This window comes from Bos javanicus, chromosome 16 (assembly GCF_032452875.1).
Source record: "Bos javanicus breed banteng chromosome 16, ARS-OSU_banteng_1.0, whole genome shotgun sequence".
In the NCBI taxonomy this organism is placed as follows: domain Eukaryota; kingdom Metazoa; phylum Chordata; class Mammalia; order Artiodactyla; family Bovidae; genus Bos; species Bos javanicus.
The window spans coordinates 32401360-32419869 of NC_083883.1; the positions used below are offsets into that span (position 1 = coordinate 32401360).

The window sequence follows — 18510 nt, forward strand, 5'->3', positions numbered from 1 at the left end:
AACTGATGTCCAGGCACCTTCCTGGGCTGCAGAGGACAATGTGCCAGGTGATAGGAGACTCTGTCCTCAGGGAGCTTGTAGTCTGTCTGAGGGGGCTGAGACAAGCCCAGAATGACTGAGATATAAGGCAGTGGCTTAACATCCCCCGAAATGCTATGGGACTTAAAGGAGAAAGATATTCCAGAGGGGAGAATCTGAAAGGCTTATGGAGAGGCAGCTCAAGGGAGAAGTGGGGTTCAGACAAGGCTTTTAAAAAATATTTATTTATTTATTTGGCTACATTGGGTCTTAGGTGAGGCACATGGATCTTCACTGGGTCACTCGAGATCTTCTGTTGTGGTTTATGGATTCTCTAGGTGTGACACACGGACTCAGCAGTTGAGGCTCATGGGCTTAGTTGCTGCTTTCTTAACCCTGGAATCTTAGTTCCCCAACCAGAGTTTGAACCCGAGTTCCCTGAATTACAAGGCAGATTGCCACTGGATCACGAGGGAAGTCCCCAGACAAGTTTTTTTTTTTTTTTTTTAATCAATGTTACTGTTCCTTCCCTTCTTTTCCTTCCAAGAGGAGGCAGCCCTGACTCTAGTGGTAGAAGAGATTGAAAATAAAAGCACAAAAAGATGATTGATGGGGGTCCCAGTTGGTGAGGTCCCAGAAGAGGCAGAAGGGGACAGGATGAAGAACAAAGAGATGGGAGGGAGCAGGTCTATGGGAAAGGAGTGGGGGAAAGCGAGGTACGCGGACAAGGGGGTTTGGATGCTAAGAGGAGAGAAGCTGAGGCCATAGCCAGACTGATTTGTTCTCCTTAAACAGGAGGCTGGTTATCCACTGAAAGAGAGAGAGCAGGGGCCTCAGGCTCCAAGAGAAGATTGGAAACAGCTGCCCTGGGGGAGGTGGTGGGGAGGCCAAGAGGCATCACTGTAGGAATCCCAGACTGCAGAGTTTGGAAAATTGTCTCCTGGCCCAAGATTACCTGTGGCAGATTCATTTTGATATTTGGCAAAACTAATACAATTATGTAAAGTTTAAAAATAAAATAAAAAAAAAAAATCATATTAAAAAATCTCAAAACACGGAACTGTCATTTCGCTGTTGACCAAGGAGAACGTGAGAGCCTGCAGTGGCCCTCATGTGTGGCCATCCTTGCTTCACAGGGCTTTGCAATGATGGACAACAGAGGCCCAGGTCTGCCTCTTTTAAAAGCAACATTTCCCGATCCCTTTTTCCCACACTCAACACCCAAATAACAGATCTCTAGAGTCCTATGGACTGCATAGCCCTGGATAGAACATCAGCTGATTCAAGCCATTCCAAGACACACAGGAAAGAGCGGCTGGTGGTCAAAAGGAAACCAAGATTAAGGGAATAGTCTGATGAGACTTGTAAGCAGATGAGTGCAGGCAGGGAGTGTCCGTGTCCTCGTCCACTGGTTCATGTGCACACACACAGATGGAGGCCTGTGTGCTGTACACAATTGCACACACAGCCAGCCCAGCCTCCACTCAGCCTCCACACTTCTTCCCCTGGAGGCATAAAGTGAATGAACAAATCAGAGACCTAGTGTCATTCTTAACCCTGGGTAGAAGTTGCTTGCAAACTGAGATTACTCATCAAAATAATGCTTTTAAAGATCATCTTAATCAGTAGGACTTGTAAAAATCTATACGGTGAACTTATTCCACTCAAGTATCACCAGTACCATCTGGCTTTGAACTCCTAATTCACTCACCTTTATGGGGAGCAACTCCTGACTGCTAAGGTTTTAGGGTCTCTTCCTCAATAGTGCCGTTTCCAAGGGGAATCTCAAGCCTTTACAGAGGTAGCTTAGCAAAGTGGGGGAAGGCTCTGTGCTGGGTGAAGAATCAGCCTCACTAATTCTCCAACAACGTTTAAACCAGGAAATATTTTAAGCTTAACCCAGTGCTATCTGCAAAGCAGTGATATATCAACACAGAATGTTCTTTTCTATCTTGATTGGACATGTTGAAAACATTTTCGTCGGTCCACTCATGTGCGTATGTGTGTGTTTATAAAATGCATATATGTGTATAAGATCCAGGTGCCTATACACACATGGTGTGTTTAGTTCTTACAGCAGACAACTAATTTGAACTCTTTGGATCCATCATCTTCACGTCTAAGGGCCCGTTACCAGCAGTTTGCTTTGCTCTGCTTCCCTGTAGGGTGACAAATTAATAAACTTTTCCTTAATTGAGTTCTGGCTCCCAGGTCCAAAGGGATTATTACTTATATATAAGTAAACAAAATTTCCATTTTAAACAACGCTCCAAATCTCATTATACTTTAAACAGATATAAATTCACTGAGGTCAAGCAAGCCGCAGGCTAGGAGGCTATGTGCCTTCTGGCCTAAATTCTCTTCCTCACAGGAAGCCAGGTGCTGTGGCAGGCAGGTGACGCCCTCAGATCCTTCAGGGCTCACCCCATCATCAGCCTCGAGGCCTGCACTGTCTTTGTTCTCATCCACAGCCATGTTAGAAAGTAACTATCGAGGTTCTGGAAGCCATTAATGGTATCTGCCTTTTCTTTAAACCTGAATTTATTATTTAAAAGCCATTCACTTCCACACTTTACAAATAGAAAGAAAATGAATTTGATGTTAAATATTTAATAAGTGCCCAGGATTGGTGAAGGGCTGACTTGGGTGGATGGTGGGGTTTAAGGAGTGTCCTGCTGTTGCTGCTGCTAAGTCGCTTCAGTCATGTCCGACTGTGTGTGACCCCATAGACGGCAGCCCACCAGGCTCCTCCATCCATGGGATTTTCCAGGCAAGAGTACTGGAGTGGGTTGCCATTGCCTTCCCTGTTCCTTCTCCTAGCCTACATTTTTTGGAAGTTGAAAGCTAAGTTCTTAGAGTTGAAATAATTTAATCAACCGTTTCTTTGTTTTCAAGATTCCTCCCTACTTTCAGATTCCAGATTGAGAGCAGACCCATGAAAGGAAGTGAAAAACTGACAACAAAGTTGCTTTAACTTGGTTTGAAACCTAGGAGGAGGAGACTATCCTTCCTCCAGAGCTTTTCGGCTCAGAAACATGTGGAAGCTATTTGGCTCCAGATTCAGATCTTCAGTAAGTCACCCTTTTGCTGACAGTACAAGAATCCACTGTAAGCTTTGATTACAATGATTACCGGCTGCTTAAAAGAATAAAATAAATATTTTTTTTCAGACTCCCCACATTCATGCTGCTAAGATAGAACCCAGAAAAATCAGTGAGGGCAGGATCTAAAGCCAGCTCTCAGATTGTTAGGAGAACTGTGGATAAAGCTCTGTTAGAGAATTTAAAGGTCTGGATCATTTCATCCCTATCCTAATTCCTTGTCTCCTTCTCTACTAGCAAGTTATTCTAAATGGAAATGCTACACATAATGTGAGCCCTCCACTGAAAATCAATCTCCCCTGAAAGACTCGCATTCAAAAGGTTTTGCTCATCCCCAGCCAGACCTGTATCACCGTCACTGGTTGTCAGAGTGATCTGATCAGCTGACAGATGACATATCTCCTCGGGTGCAAGTGAGGGCCAGTACCTCTGGATTCCTGGGCAGCAGCCAGTATAAGTAGTCAAGGCTGTGGGTCCAAGCCTGGATTAGTGGAATTCTGACCCCAGCAACGGTATCTAGCAAGATTTTAGTCCCGGGACTACACAATCCCATAATAGGGGAGAAGGGCGGGGCACATCTCTGGGCCCAGTTAAAACTAAAGGAGCAGGCAGCAAGAAAAGTGAATGACTGATCCATGCGGCTACAAGGATGTATCTCAAATGCACTGCAGCATGCTTAGTCACTCAGTCTTTTCTGACTCCTTTGCAGCCCCATGTGCTGTAGCCCACCAGGCTCCTCTGTCCATGAAATTCTCCAGGCACAAATACTGGAGTGGGTTGCCATTTCCTTCTCCGGGGGATCTTCCAAACCCAGGGATCGACCCCCATCTCTTGCGTCTCCTGCATTGGCAGGCGGATTCCTTACTGCTGAGCTATCTGGTGAGCCCCTCCAACGCATTATATTAAATGAAAGAAGCCAGACACAAAAGGGCCACACATGGACCACATGATTCCATTTAGGAGATATTCTGGAGGAAGGCAAGACTATAAGGACAAAAATCTGATCAGTGGTTGTCATGGGCTGGAGAGGGGCCTGAGGGCTAGGGCGAGAGGGACTTTTCTGTACCCATGGCTTTGTTCTTTATCTTGATAGTGGTGGTGGTGGTTACATGACTGAACAGATTTGCAAACATTTATTTAACAATATAGAAAGAGGATAATTTTTACTAAATTTAAATTATACCTCATAAACCTGAACTAAACAACAACAATTAAGGAATAGGAACAATAACAGAAGACTGGACAAACAAAGGCATTGAGATGGGGGGAGGAGGGAGCTTCCACTTCCCTTAAGCGGAAAGGGGGCATGGAAGCCCCCCACAGCTGCCTCCAGGAGAACCAGTTTCCAACTCTTTGGGCAACAAGGAGCCCAAACTGGGGGGCCCACCCACAGGCTGAGGCTGCATGTCTTAATTCCAGGTTCTGTGGAATTTGGTTAGTTGGTTGCCTCCCATTATAGTCAATTAGCTCCACAACTTCAGACACCAGGGTTAGGCTCCTAACTCAGGGCTTTTGTTTGTCTTTCTGGCATCCAGTCGGAGAGTGCTGGGGGCCAACTGCCTAGGTTTTGAAAAGCCCTGTAGAAGTGGACAGAGAGCTGCTGCTACTTGGCCTGCCAAGTGTTGGGGGCCACACTTGCTTTAGAAAAGCCCAGTGAGGTTAATGGACGACTTTGCCCACAGCCCAGGGTCCCACCTAAGACACTCAGCTGAGTGCTGGCACTCAACTTCTGAGCATGGAGTATATACTACTTGGCAGACAAAGATTGGAGTGATGCAGTGCTGGCTTTGAAAACAGTCAAGAGGGGACCCTGTAAGTACTGAGTTGGGTTCCTGGCAGGGCAGCTTGCTCACAGAGCACATCCCAGGCATAGGTGTTCACAGAGAAATGTCACTGCTGGGCATTACCTGAGGGAGGGAGGCAGCCAAGATCTGGTTAGCTATTCAAAAGTCTGATTCACAGTCTATTTTAAAAACATGATTTTGTTTCTTCTGGGTTCATAGAGTGGATTCAAGCTAATGATTAGTAACATGGCCAGGGTGCTTTGATAAGACACATTGGTCTTTCATGATGAGCACTTTTATGGTTTATGAACAAAAATATACTATGAAGTGGTTGTTTTTCTTTGCTAAAGTTTGTTCTGTTACGTTCCCATGACAATTACATGTGTAAATTATCTTTATCAAGCGAGCCCTTTTCTCTTGGATGTTCAAAAGCAAAGGTCAGCCCAGGCTGGTGAGATTGTACTACATTTCTTTTAAAAAATTCATTTACTTGATATCTTCTTTTTGGCCGAGCCCCAAGGCATGTGAAATCTTGGTTCTCCCACCAGGGATCAAATCCCATGCTCCCTGCACTGGAAGTGCAGAGTCTTAACCACTGGACCACCAGGGAAGGGCTTAGATTGTGTTATGTTTTAAAGGGTCCCAGGCTACCCTGGAGGAGAGCCTTCTTCCCAGGGAGGGCAAGGAGGAGCGGGGGTCGAGGCGGACTTACTTCCCCCCTTGCCGCTCTTCTCCATGCGGTACTGGTAGATGTGCAGCGTGAAGAGCATGTGTGAGTTGCGAAGATCATCCTCGTCACAGTCTTGCTGATTGCCCCGCCGGGAGGCGATGGCCGCATCCAGGAAGAAGGCAGCCTTCTCCGCGGTGGGTGCCCGCAGCTCGCTCTGGTTCTGCAGCTGCAAGACATAAGGGAAGGGTTGATGCTGCAGGCAAGAGGGCTCGCCTGCCACTCAGGCTGGCTGTCCTTTCCCCACTCTCCAAGGCTGATGTCCTTCTGGAACCAGGGCCCATGCCCATGTGCAAATTCTCAGCTTAATTTATTCATATCTGAAAATTAACCCTAAGCATGCTTATTGGAGAAGAATATTTTTACCCATTTTACAACGGAAGTAGAATCTGTAAGTTGTTCTTGTTGTTTGGTTGCTAAGTCGTGTCTGCCCTTCTGTGACCCCATGGACTGTAGCCCACCAGGCTCCTCTGTCCTTGGGATTTTCCAGGCAAGAATATTGGAGTGGGTTGCCATTTCCTCCTCCAGGGGATCTTCCTGACCCAAGGATTGAACCTGAATCTCCTGTATTGGCAGTGGATTCTTTACTGCTGAGCCACCAGGGAAGCCCTGAATCTGTAAGTGGCAGATGTGAAAAGCAAATGGTTTTATCTCAGTGTTCAGTGGGAGCAGGTGTCCCACCCTGACCTCTGCAGAGCTCAGAAAACCCAACATCCTGGGCAATCCATGTACCTAAGGGACCATGTGGGATGTGACTGCATCTTGAGGTCAAAGATTAGACTGTATAGAAGCAGGTAATCCAGGGTACTGTATCTCAAAGAAGTGAAAAAACTTACTTGGCTTTAACTCAACTCTCAATTTTCCCAGCTATTTAATTAAAGTCAATTTTAGGCCACATTTACTAGAATAGTTCTAAAGAAGTAAATGTAAAAGACATGAAAAAAAAAAAAAAAAAACAACCCCAAGATACTTGAATGTCTCATCTATATCATTTGTCTCATCTAAAGGGATATCTACTTTATCTTTAGTTTCTAAATTATGTTCAGGCATACTCATTAATTGATTAAAGAAGCATCAGGGGGAATGTATCTAAATCCTATGAGATGCCTTGGCAATTATGTTGACAGTAAACCTGACTCAGAGCAATATTATCAGCATTTGACCTGCATTTCTTTATCAGGGGAGGGGAAGAAAAGGAAACTAATATTTCTGATTTGTTCAAGGAAATGATTTGCAGTACGAGCCTTAGGGTCAGTAAAAATTTTGACAGTTTTGCTGACAAAGGTCCATAGAGTCAAAACTATGTTTTTTCCAGTAGTCATGTATGGTTGTGAGAGTTGGACCACAAAGAAAGCTGAGTGTTGAAGAATTGGTGCTTTTCAACCATGGTGTTGGAGAAGACTCTTGAGAGTCCCTTGGACTGCAAGGAGATCCAACCAGTCAATCCTAAAGAAATCAGTACTGAATATTCATTGGAAGGACTGATGCTGAAGATGAAGCCCAATACCTTGGCCACCTGATGTGAAGAACTGACTCATTAGAAAAGTCCCTGATGCTGGGAAAGATTGAAGGCACGAGGAGGAGGGGACAACAGAGGATGAGATGGTTGGATGGCATCACTGACTCAATGAACATGAGTTTGAGCAAGCTCCAGGAGATAGTGAAGAACAGGGAAGCCTGGCGTGATATAGTCCACGGGGTCAAAAAGAGTCAGACACGACTGAGCGACTGAACTGAATTGAACTGATTCTGACTCTAACTGCACCCATAATTCTGAACTGGGAGAGTTGATATTTAGAACTTAAGGCCACCACAATCCTCAAACTTCAAAGACAGATTTTCTTGTGCTCATTGTTTTATATTTATTATGGCAGAAAAATAACCCAAAGAATGTTTAATATTCTTCAGCAAGAAGGTAAAGAGGACATGGGTCTTGTCCTCTTCTTCGGTTTCAGTTAATCAGAGCTTTCACCTCTGTGGAACTCCATTACTGATGTTATCAAAGTGAATGGAGGTTATGGCATAGTTGAATGTCTAGGTGGTGCTTAGAGTGGGAGCAGTGGGTAGGGTCACAGCAACTCCATCACAGGTGCTGTGTAGACGAGGTCTGAGCACGTCTTATGCTTCCAACTGGTGGTTCTCAAAGTGCAGTCCCCAGACCAGCAACATCAGTATGACACAGGAACTTGTTACAAATGCATATTTCAGGGCTCTATCCCAGGCCTACTGAATCAGAAATTCTAGAGGTGGAGCCCAGCAGTCTGTGTTTTAACAAATCTTCCAGACAACTCTGATGAAGACTGAAGTTTGAGAACCACTGCATTAAGGTTTGTATGACCACTTAGCTTGCACTCTATTTAGGTTTCATATACAAATAATATCTGATGCATCATTAAAACTATGAAAAGCCAATTTTAGTCAGACATGGTACAGACCTTTGGGCATTGCTGAGAACTAACCAGGCTATCACAAGTGACAGTCGGCAGAAACATCCAAGAGGGCTTCCTGGAAGAAGTGACATCTAGCCAATACACCCAAATAAGGAGTTAGCCAGATGAAGAGCTAGAGGAGAGGAGCAGGCACTGTTCCACGCACAGGGAATAGAATTTGCAAAGGCCCAGGGTAAGAAGGAGGATGGTGGATGCTTAGAGTCTTGCTCCTGAGAGTGCGGTCAGTCACTGGGAAGCTTGTTAGAAATGCATGATCAGGGGCCCAATCCCAGGCCTTCGGAACCAGAATCTGCATTTTTAACAAGATCCTCAGGGCTTCTTATACACATTAAAATTCGAGAGTCACTGCTTTCTGAGGTGATCTAAATGTAATTTAAGAAGAGTGGCAAGGAGGGAAGTGGGAACAGGCGATCCTGGAAGGCCACGTAAGGCTGTGAATCACGAGGATGCACAGTGGAAGAAGGAGGATCTGAGATGCTTTAAGCAGGGCAAGAACATGGACAGGTATGAGTAGATGGGGTAATAGAGGGGGTACCTTCACCTGAGAAAATAATCCCACTTGATGAGACAGGTATTCTACTTATCAAAATGAACACATCTAAAATGGAGGCATCTGAAAAAACTAGAAACTAAAGCCTACTGCTAGAGACTGAAAGAGGTGATTATTCTGGGTGTGAACCAGGGACCTCCCAGGTCATTCCTGCATCTACCATCAAACAGCGAGGTAGAAACACTTTCAACAGGCAAGACATCCTGAAGAGGCCAACTGGAACTTCTCTTGGCTTAGCAATTATATCATGGTTCTAATTAGAAAGTGGTTATTAGTTTTTCCTACAGCGCCACTAATCCGGCTGTAAACCAGTGCCAGAAACACAGTTTATAGAGCCATAAACAGTCCCAGTAATGGCTGGAGCTATTTGTGCAAAGCAGTAAATATTTCGGCTTGTTGTTAAACAAAAGAAAGATTGTACTCTTTTTTTTTTTTTGAAAAGGGGCGTAAAGAAAAGTGAATTCAATTTCCCCCGATTGCTACAACAATTGTGGCTCCTGCTCATTGTCAATTAGATTCAAGGTACAAATATTTAGGTTGGGCGAGCAGCTGGCCCTGCAGCTGCAGGCCATAAAGTTCCAGTCCACTTTAAAGTAAACACTTGCAAGCCTTTCCAGTTTACATGTTGAGTGAGTCACGAGGTGAAGTGCCCCAGCCGCTGAGGGAGGGATGAGCCACCCGGAACTGACCAAGCCCCTGGAAGCAATCACCTGCGTGCCACAGATGGGGTCCTCGCACAGGTACACGCCTGGGGACTGGCCGTCCTGCAGGCTGCCCGTGGCCACCTCCGACAGCAGGTCCCGAAGGTTCTCTTCTTTACCCCACACCTCCACAGCTGAGATCCGCACCGAGAAACGTGCTCCAGTCTTCTCTTTCCGTTCATTGATCAGCTTGAAGAGCCAAGAGATGGCACAGGGGATGATGCCCAGGTTTTGCATGGAGTCATCTTTGCCAATCATGGTGTAGGACTTTCCTGGGAGGGTGAGGGAAGAAAGAATAGCAGCTTGAGTGTCTGGACATCATTCTGCAGTCTCAAGAATAGATGCCAAGGATTCAGGAGAAAGGCCTGGGGAGTGGGGAATGGGAAGAAAGGAAACGAAAAGGTGAAAAATGTTCAACAACAGTAACAAAATTTGACAGCAATGACAAAGAAGACATTTCCAAGTACTACTGACGGAAGGGCTATAATAAAGAATGTGAGAACCCAGACTGATGTCAAGGTTAAATCACAACTGACCTCGAGGAAGATCCCACAATATCACAAGCTGTCCAGTTTCCGCACTGTTTTCCTCACGGTGCAAAGGCTAGAGGTGTTTCATCACTGTTACGGGTCTTTTTATCACACCCCACAGGTTCACGCCACATGCTTACACTTTGTATCCTTTCTCAAGTTAAATGCTGTGTATACTTTTATAGCATGAGCAAATTCCCTTTAAAATCTGGATCACTGCTTTGATCAGAGATCAAGAATGGTAGTGAGATGAAATGGGCTTTCTATCCTGGCCTAGAACTGGCTCCATCATAGCAAAGTTGCTGCTGCGAGCTCTGCCCAGGGCCATTTTTTGGAACGCCTCAAATTACTAACTTATCAAGCATGCCAGGTAAGGCCTGGTGAGCAGATGGCCATAGGTCAGGATTAAGAAGGCACTTCAGGGGGATTCGGTCATCAGGCCCTCACAGAGCTGTGTGGAGGCCTCCTTTCCCAGGTGCTTCAGCTCAGGTGGGTTCCCGACCACTGGGTGGTGGGAAGTGGGGGTGCTGCCAGACTGATCCCCCCAGACAGGGGCTAATGGGGTCTGGGCTTTGCTTGCTGCTCCAGTGGCTGCTCTTCTGGCTTTATGTAGAATCCGAGAGGAAAGAGGGGCCCTCTCTGCTCCCCAACAACCCCTGCTCAGGAAATGTAATTTTCCTGCTGGCTTTCTGGGCATGACCCTGACCCAGACCAAGTGGGAACAACCCCATTACTCTTTGTTCATCTTCTAGACTTTAAGGCTTTACTAGATGACTAGGAATCCACTTAGGGTAAACATCTACATTTCAGAAGCAGAAACGGTTATTCATGATTATTCAGTTCAGCACTGCAGGAAAACACCTTCCCCTTCATCTGAGGACAGTACAGAAGAAAGGATGAAGTAATGGGGAGTCCAGCAAGCAGCATGAAGAAGCGAAGTTCTCACTGACCCAGCTTGGCGTGGCCGAAACAGAACACACAGCCATCTGCCCCGTTGACCACAGACTGGATCACTTCTGCCACGGTTCCAGCACACACTTCAGCCTGGCACACACAAGAGGAGACACAAGCTGTGAGTGGACCATTAACAATGGAAACTCGTGCCTGCTTTCCTGGGGCTCAGGGTCACAAAGCCTTGGCATTTTCAGACAGCTCGGCTCTAATGGAGCCCCGGAGGTCTTCAGAACCCTTAATACTTCCCAGTCCCTTGCAAGCCTGAGCGTTACACTCATTACATGCAATCCACCCTTCTGCTAATCGTACATTTCAGTTGCTGTCTCTGCAGGCGAGGCAGGAACAGGCTGGAATAGGAATCCAGGGTGCCTTCACGGACCTCACACCCTTCTCTGATTTGCCATTCTGGCCTCCTTGTACAAATATTTAAATTTTCCATTCACCCTCTGCTAACTAGATCCTTTCACACACACACACACACACACACACACACACGAGTTTATGAAATAGATTAGGCTTTATTAGAGAGTAAAAGGTGATGTGCCATTTCAGGAAAAAGTGACCTTGAGATACATTATAGTTCTAATATAAGCGGGAGGTTAATGATGGATGTCTGCTTTGTCTTCCTAATTCCCTCCTCTTTCTCCATCTCCAACCTTCCCTTTTCAAACCCAGCTTTTTCTTTCTTTCTCTATAGATACACTCAACATATACACTATTAATCACCATCGGTCAGTACATTACAATGGGTTTTCTTCAGCCTGTTATATGTCTCATCTCCAATGTGACTATTAAATCTTTGGACAGAGGTCAGGCTCTTGGTGACTTTTGGTATTTCCCCATTAACACCCAGTAATACGGCGCTCTGCAAATGATAAGAAAGTATATTTTATGAATGGATTTGGGGATCTGGGAAGTCCCTCTGGTTAGCATCCAAGGCTTTGACGGCAGCGAGAGGGCAAATCACTCGCCATGTGCTGCACCTTCTTTTCTGCCTCAGCATCGTGGCGGATCTGAAGCAGTCGGAGGATGTGCAAACTGATAGCTCCACGGGCATCGGAGCAATGTGCCTCCTAGTGGGAATCTGAGAACTGCAGCCTCGGCAATGAATGCAGTTATTCAACTCCAGGTTGCAGCAACACAATGAACCTAAGTGTTCAAAAATCAATTTTCTCCCCTGAACTGAAACAGAAAAACCACACTCCCAACAATTGTCAGCTGTTCTGGTGGTCAGCTCGGCAGCTCTACTGGGGGCTCCCACTCAACGAAGGCGGTAGCTGGACAAGGCTGCGGTGGGGACCACAGGCTCTGTCTCACCCCCAGAGCCTAAGCAACGAGAGCCCAGTGCCAAACCCTGAGATGGAGGCAGTGGAAACTTGATGGAATTTGCTAACGTGCCTCTGCAGGACCGGGAGAAGTTATCAACAAATGAATCCTGCCTTCCTTGGATATGAAGTGAGATGGGATCTAGGAGGCTGAGAGCCCATCTAGAGCCATACATAAAAAACCATATTAGGTTCAAGGTCAGCAAAGAGAAAGATGCTTGAATGTGAGCCAAATCCACACACATCCCTGACTCCCCTGTCCAAAGGCCCGAGGTCAGAGAGATACAGGAGCGGCCTCACAGGGCACAGGGTGGGTGGGCAGGTGGGTGGGCAGGTGCAGAATTCCTGCTCAGTGTTCACTGAGAAGAGAATGCTCAGCAACATGTCCATCTGGTGTTTGTTAGGAGCTAACTGTGGTCCCTGGAGGCCCTTTGCTGTCTTTCCCCTTGAACTGAGGGGCAGGAGCCTTCCCAAGCAGACTCCATGGGCAGGGCTGGGCTCCCCACAGGCAGGCCTCAGTTCTCCCACCCACCCTTCCTGGTGATGACAGAATGTTTGTGTTCCCCTTCCTCCACACAAGTTCATATGTTGAATGTTCAATGTGATGGTATTTGGAGGTGGAGCCTTTGGGAGGTGATAAGTCATGAGGGTGGAACCCTCGTGGATGAGATTAGCGCCCTTACAAAAGAGGCCCCAGAGAACTCTCCTGCTCATCCCACAATGTAAGGATGTATGGAGAAGACAGCTGTCTATGAATCAAGAAGCACCCCTCACCACACACTGAAACTGCCAGCTCCTTGATCTTGGACTTCCAACCTTCAGAACTGTAAGAAATAAATTTCTCTTGCCTGTAAGACACCCAGTTTGTGCTGTTTCATTAAGAGGGTGCAAATGGACTAAGACACCTCCCAAAAGCTGGACCCAGCAGAGGTCTGCCCCAGCAATGGGCAGCTGATGACTGCCAAGCCCACTTGAGGGTACTGAGGGTAGCTTATAAGGAGGAGCAAGGGCTGTTCTAATCACTGCTTAGCTTCAGGAATCTGATGTCCTTAGAGACCCAGTGAAAGCGAAGCTCATGACTGCTTTGGGCCACTGTGGTGGCTGCTGCTTCACAGGACAACCACAGGGCCTGAGAGCAGAGGCCCCTTCGGCACATGTCCCTACTTTCCCGTTTGGGAGGCTCAAAGCGTGTTCCCTCAAAGGGGCTGAGGCTGGCCATGCCAGCAGCCTGATATCACTATTAACAATGACAACAGAATAGTAAAAATAGCATTTATCGGACACTCACTACATCCAGGCTCTGCTCTAAGCACCTCATATGTATCCATGCAGTGAATCACAGCAACCGCATGAGGCATATTTTGATCTTGTTTTCATTTTATGGTTGAGCACGCTGAGGCCCAGAGAGGTGAAGTGACTTGCCCAAGGACACATTGCTAGTAAATAGTGGATAAAATGGCAGGAGGACAAAGATACAACACCATACTGAGCAGGACACAAATTGCTTCCTAGGAAGAATCCAGGACGGATGTCCACCCAGGAAAGGGTCTATGAATGAGAGACTGAATTTTTGAGTCTCAGTTTCCTTGTCTGTAATGTGAAAATAGCAATAACTCCCTTTCCAATACCACTGGATTCCAAGAAGAGTCCAAGTGGGTTAATGTACATGAAACTTCTTGAAAACTGCAAATTTATTAATACATAGAACTGTCATTTACTATATTAGAATTGTAGCAAAATCAAAGCACTCTGAAGTGAGTGCAACTGACAGAGTGAGCACATGAGCCCTGGAACCAAGTGTGAAATGTAAGCAAAGACTAGCAATAAAGATGGCTCCCTTTTCCAGAATAAATCTAAAACTCATTAATAGGCCACACTTAATTTAGGGTTTGCTTTGGAATTCTTATGACTTAGGGAGATTTGCTTTTGAAAAGTTTTAGCTTAATTAAATTATTTGTAGGTCATTTATTAGACCCAATATCAGGTTTAGATTAGTGAGCCCATTGGGTGGTACAACACACAAAAAATGTAATGAAGAGAGAAACTATAGAACTTATTCATAAAGTACTTCATTTTTTCATGGTAAAACTCTTTGGGGAAGCCACATGCTCGGCTTGTTAATGAATGGAGGCTATAACATGTGCTAAGTGCCTGTGGTGTAATATAGGCGCCCATGTGACTATCACCACTTCCTACACTCAGATGCCACGTGGAGGAAATTAACAGGAGCTGCAAATGGCAGCCATCAGCACCCTGTCTGCAGGTTCTGCTCTAGGCTATTAGTTATCTGATTGTACGTTGTTTTGTATAAATCTTGGGAAGTACTGGAAATTTATCAGGAAGATGCAGGTGTCTGATGCCAAAATGCAGGCAAAGTAGGCCACTGTACACCTATAACCTGGGTTACAGATGTCTGCTACACGATCCAGTGCACCAATTCATGGCAGATGAATTGCACCAGATGGTGTAAGTGGATCTTCTAGTAGACATCTGTTCCTACTGGGATGGGTTCCAGGAGCTTTGGTTAAGGAATCTTGGCATCCTGGGCCCCCAAGAAGCCTCCAAATTACACTCATAACAGAACAACAAAAATGGCCACAATTCTCCCCCCGCCCCATGTGTTTTCCCCTTGCAATGTGACTCTGCAACTCCTCCAATCAAGAGGCAGAGCCTCTTCCCACCCCTCAAATTTTGACCAATCAAATTCAGCAAAAGGGACGATGTGTCAGTTCTGAGCTTAAGACCACAAGAGGCCTGCAAGCTTGGATCCTGTCACTGCCATGACAGCAAGCCCAAGATAGCCTGCAGGTTGATAAGAGACAACGTGGAAGACAGACCAAGTGAGCTGGCCAATGCCACTCTGCACCAGCCTACAGCTGGCCAACCCTCAAACATGTGATAGCATCCAGCTAAGATCAATGGAGGTCCTGACCCAAACCAGAGCTGATCACTGATGCACAGGTGTGCCAAGCTGGGTGTAGAGGAATGCTCAGCTGACCCACAGACTCATGAGTGATAATAAATGATTCCTGTTTTAATCCACTAGGTTTAGAGCAGTTTGTAAAGCAGCAAGAGCTATCCCTAGCCTGACCCAGGCCACAGGACTGCATGACAGCCTCAATTTCTCTGCCTAACACTCCAGGTCCTCACTAGGACTACCCTCTATGGAGCTGGAGCTGCTACTGCTAAGTTGCTTCAGTCGTGTCCAACTCTGTGCGACCCCAGAGACGGCAGCCCACCAGGCTCCCCTGTCCCTGGGATTCTCCAGGCAAGAACACTGGAGTGTGTTGCCATTTCCTTCTCCAATGCATGAAAGTGAAAAGTGAAAGTGAAGTCACGCAGTCGTGTCTGACTCTCTGTGACCCCATGGACTGCAGACTACCAGGCTCCTCCATCCATGGGATTTTCCAGGCAAGAGTACTGGAGTGGGGTGCCATTGCCTTCTCTGATGGAGCTGGAGAACCCTGCCTAATTCTAACCCAGCTCCTTGAAACACCTTTTCTCTTCTTATAGGTTCACACCCAGAAGCCCAGGCAGAGACACGTCCCTGGTGGTCCACTGCAGATGTCCAGGCAGAAGTGGGGTCCCAGTGGACCAGTTGCCAGCACCTTGATGCAGCTGTTCCTGAAGCTTCCAATTTGGCCTGCTCCCTTCCTGCTCCTGTTTGCCATCCACTGATTGGCTCACTCTTCCTTCTCTCCAAGAGTATGTTCTGCTGAAATCCTGGCACAGCCTGCCCAAGGTGTGACACCAACCATTCAAAAGGACTGAACTAGTCAATGGAACTCAAACTGCCTTGCAAACGTTGCTATGTGGACAGTGGAACTGACCCAACAGACTGTTTTGGAAGGCAGCTCTTGGGTCCTAGTGAATTATAGATTCTTGAAACTAATCAATATTGCCTGAACCTGAGGAGGCGTTATACCCACCTGAGAAGCATCCTGTGGAAAAACCGCATCGAAGGCAAACATCTTGGGAGGAACTTGGTTCCCTCTCTTTTGGAAGGCATTTAGACCTCCACACGCCAGGGGGTCATACAAGGTGATCTGCTTCTTCCGCGGGTCCACCTTTAAGAAAGAGCTGGATTCTGAGGTATCGCGAGCCAGCGTGGAACAGATGCGAAGCATGACTTTCACCTGTTAAGAAACAAAGGCAGGAAATGACAGGCATTAAGGTGGGCTGCCGTCTATGGGGTCGCACAGAGTCGGACACGACTGAAGGGACTTAGCAGCAGCAGCAGCAGCAAGACACTTGGATACTTTATGATGGAGCACTTTTATGTCCTTTGGAGACACAAGTGTATATGGCAGTGTGGAATCATCTCATGACAAATTACGATAAAATGCACAATGAATTAGCAACATAATCCTCAGCAGGTCATGGGAAAACTGACTTATTTATAATTACCAGGTAGAATATTTTGATAGGTCCGTTACTTTATTACAGAACTGGCACATCACGCTCTTTGTCTTCCTATTAATATAAATAGAAAGTTAACTGTACCCAGGTGGCCCAATTACTTAGATGAAAAGGTAATCTGGACTGCCACGCTTTGGGGGCTAGCGTAGTTCCCTTGAAGCTCGCAGATCAATAAACCCTGGACATAAAAGTTAGCTCCGTAATTTACTCCTTGCCTCTTGCACATCAGGACTCTTAGAGACAAAACCCCACAGTTATTAGTGTCATCATTAGAGGCCTGGGAAAATGGCTTGTTTTTAATGACCAGCATTTGAAATGTGTTCCAAGGGGCAAAAGTGATACAAGATTTGTTTGAAACATGTTATTTGGGATCCTATTAAGTGAGTGCATAGAAATGGTCATTTCAGGGGATGAAAGCACATCTCTGCGGGAAACAGGAGGCAGCACCCCTTTAACCTGCCTCTTAAGTCATCGAACGTGGACATTTCTAGTGCTCAATCCAGCCCAGCCCCATCCCAGGGCTGAGCAGGGCACTTGTGGGAATGGACTGCTTGCCCTGGACTCTTTGAGTTGAGTAGGAGTCGAGCTGAAGCCTCACGCACAGTTCTGGAGGCTCAAGTCCTGAGAAAATGGCAGCATTTGCTCCCTTACCAGCTCTTGTTACTGTGGAGCTAGTTCAGTCCAAATGTGTAAGCACCTAACCTAGGCGCCAGGCACTGGGGCTGCAAAGACCATAATACGGTCTCTTTGCAAAGACCAGCAGGGCAGACAGACACAAAGGCAGGGGACTTTTTTAATACAAGGAGGCAAATTCTGATGTTATAAATAGGGTTACTTTTATTATTTAAATTTATATATTTATTTAATTGGCCGTGCTGTGTGGAATGTGGGATCTTCATTCCCCGACCAGGGATCAAACCCACGCCACCCCCCACCCCACATACACACATTAGCTTTGTTGCAATTGGAAGCTCAGAGTCTTAACCACTGGATCACCAGGGAAGTCCCACATAGGGTTATTTTTTAACTCCTCTCTACATCATGCCCTCTTCATCTAATCAATGTTCAGGCCTGATGAAATCTCAATCATCAATTTTGGGGAAAAAGACTATAAAATTTTACATCAAAGATTTCAAGCACACAGAAATGCTCAGAGAATACTCTCCACTGTGCCTAGCGAGTGAGGTCATCCTCCTGCTTATCTCAGCCTGTCTGCTGAGGCACAGGAACTCATCTGCAGAGGGCAAAGCTGAAACGTCAAGAACTCTTAGGGCACTGGACTCATTGGATGTCCTGCATCCTGTCCTGGCTGGCTTGTTGTTATCACTTAAGAATAGTACTCTAGTGCGGATACAGAGGCTGGTCATAGTGGAAGAGGGCAAGGTTGGGATGAAGCTGACCTCTCACAGTCAAATCTCTGTTCTCCCACTGAGGTCATATTTTGCTGCTCTTGTTGTTCAGTCACTAAGCTGACTCTTTGCAACCCCATGGACTGCAGCAAGCCAGGCTCCTCTGTTCTCCACGATGTCCCAGAGTTTGCTCAGATTCATGTTCATTGAGTCAGTGATGCAACCTAACCCTCTCATCCTCTGCCACCCTCTTCTCCTTTTGCCTTCAGTCTTTCCCAGCATCCGGGTCTTTTCCAAAGAGTCACCTGAGCACTGAAGATTGAGTGCTTTCAAACTGTGGTGCTGGAGAAGACTCTTGAGCATCCCTTGGACAGCAAGGAGATCAAACCAGTCAATCCTAAAGGTAATCAACCCTGAAGATTCATTGGAAGGACTGATGCTGAAGCTCCAATGCTTTGCTACGTGATGGGAAGAACCAACTCACTGGGAGGTCAAGTAATGATACCTGTCTTTTGCTGAGGGTCTATGGTATGCTAAGGCTGTGCTATTACCAATGGTATCTTACTTAACCCTCTCAATAAGCCTGTGCATAGGTGGACTGT

At 46.3% G+C, this 18510-nt stretch overlaps 1 protein-coding gene across 2 annotated transcripts in view; it reads right to left on the reverse strand.

Moving 5' to 3' along the window:
• The window catches only part of KIF26B (kinesin family member 26B), a 517632-nt gene that overhangs the window by 80265 nt on the left and 418857 nt on the right, over positions 1-18510 (reverse strand). For both annotated transcript variants that reach the window (XM_061382452.1, XM_061382453.1), the window contains 4 exons: positions 16070-16276; positions 10812-10905; positions 9341-9603; positions 5616-5799 (listed from right to left, as the gene is read on the reverse strand). In XM_061382452.1, coding sequence (XP_061238436.1) covers positions 5616-5799; positions 9341-9603; positions 10812-10905; positions 16070-16276 — 748 coding nt within the window. The remainder of the gene's footprint in view (positions 1-5615; positions 5800-9340; positions 9604-10811; positions 10906-16069; positions 16277-18510) is intronic.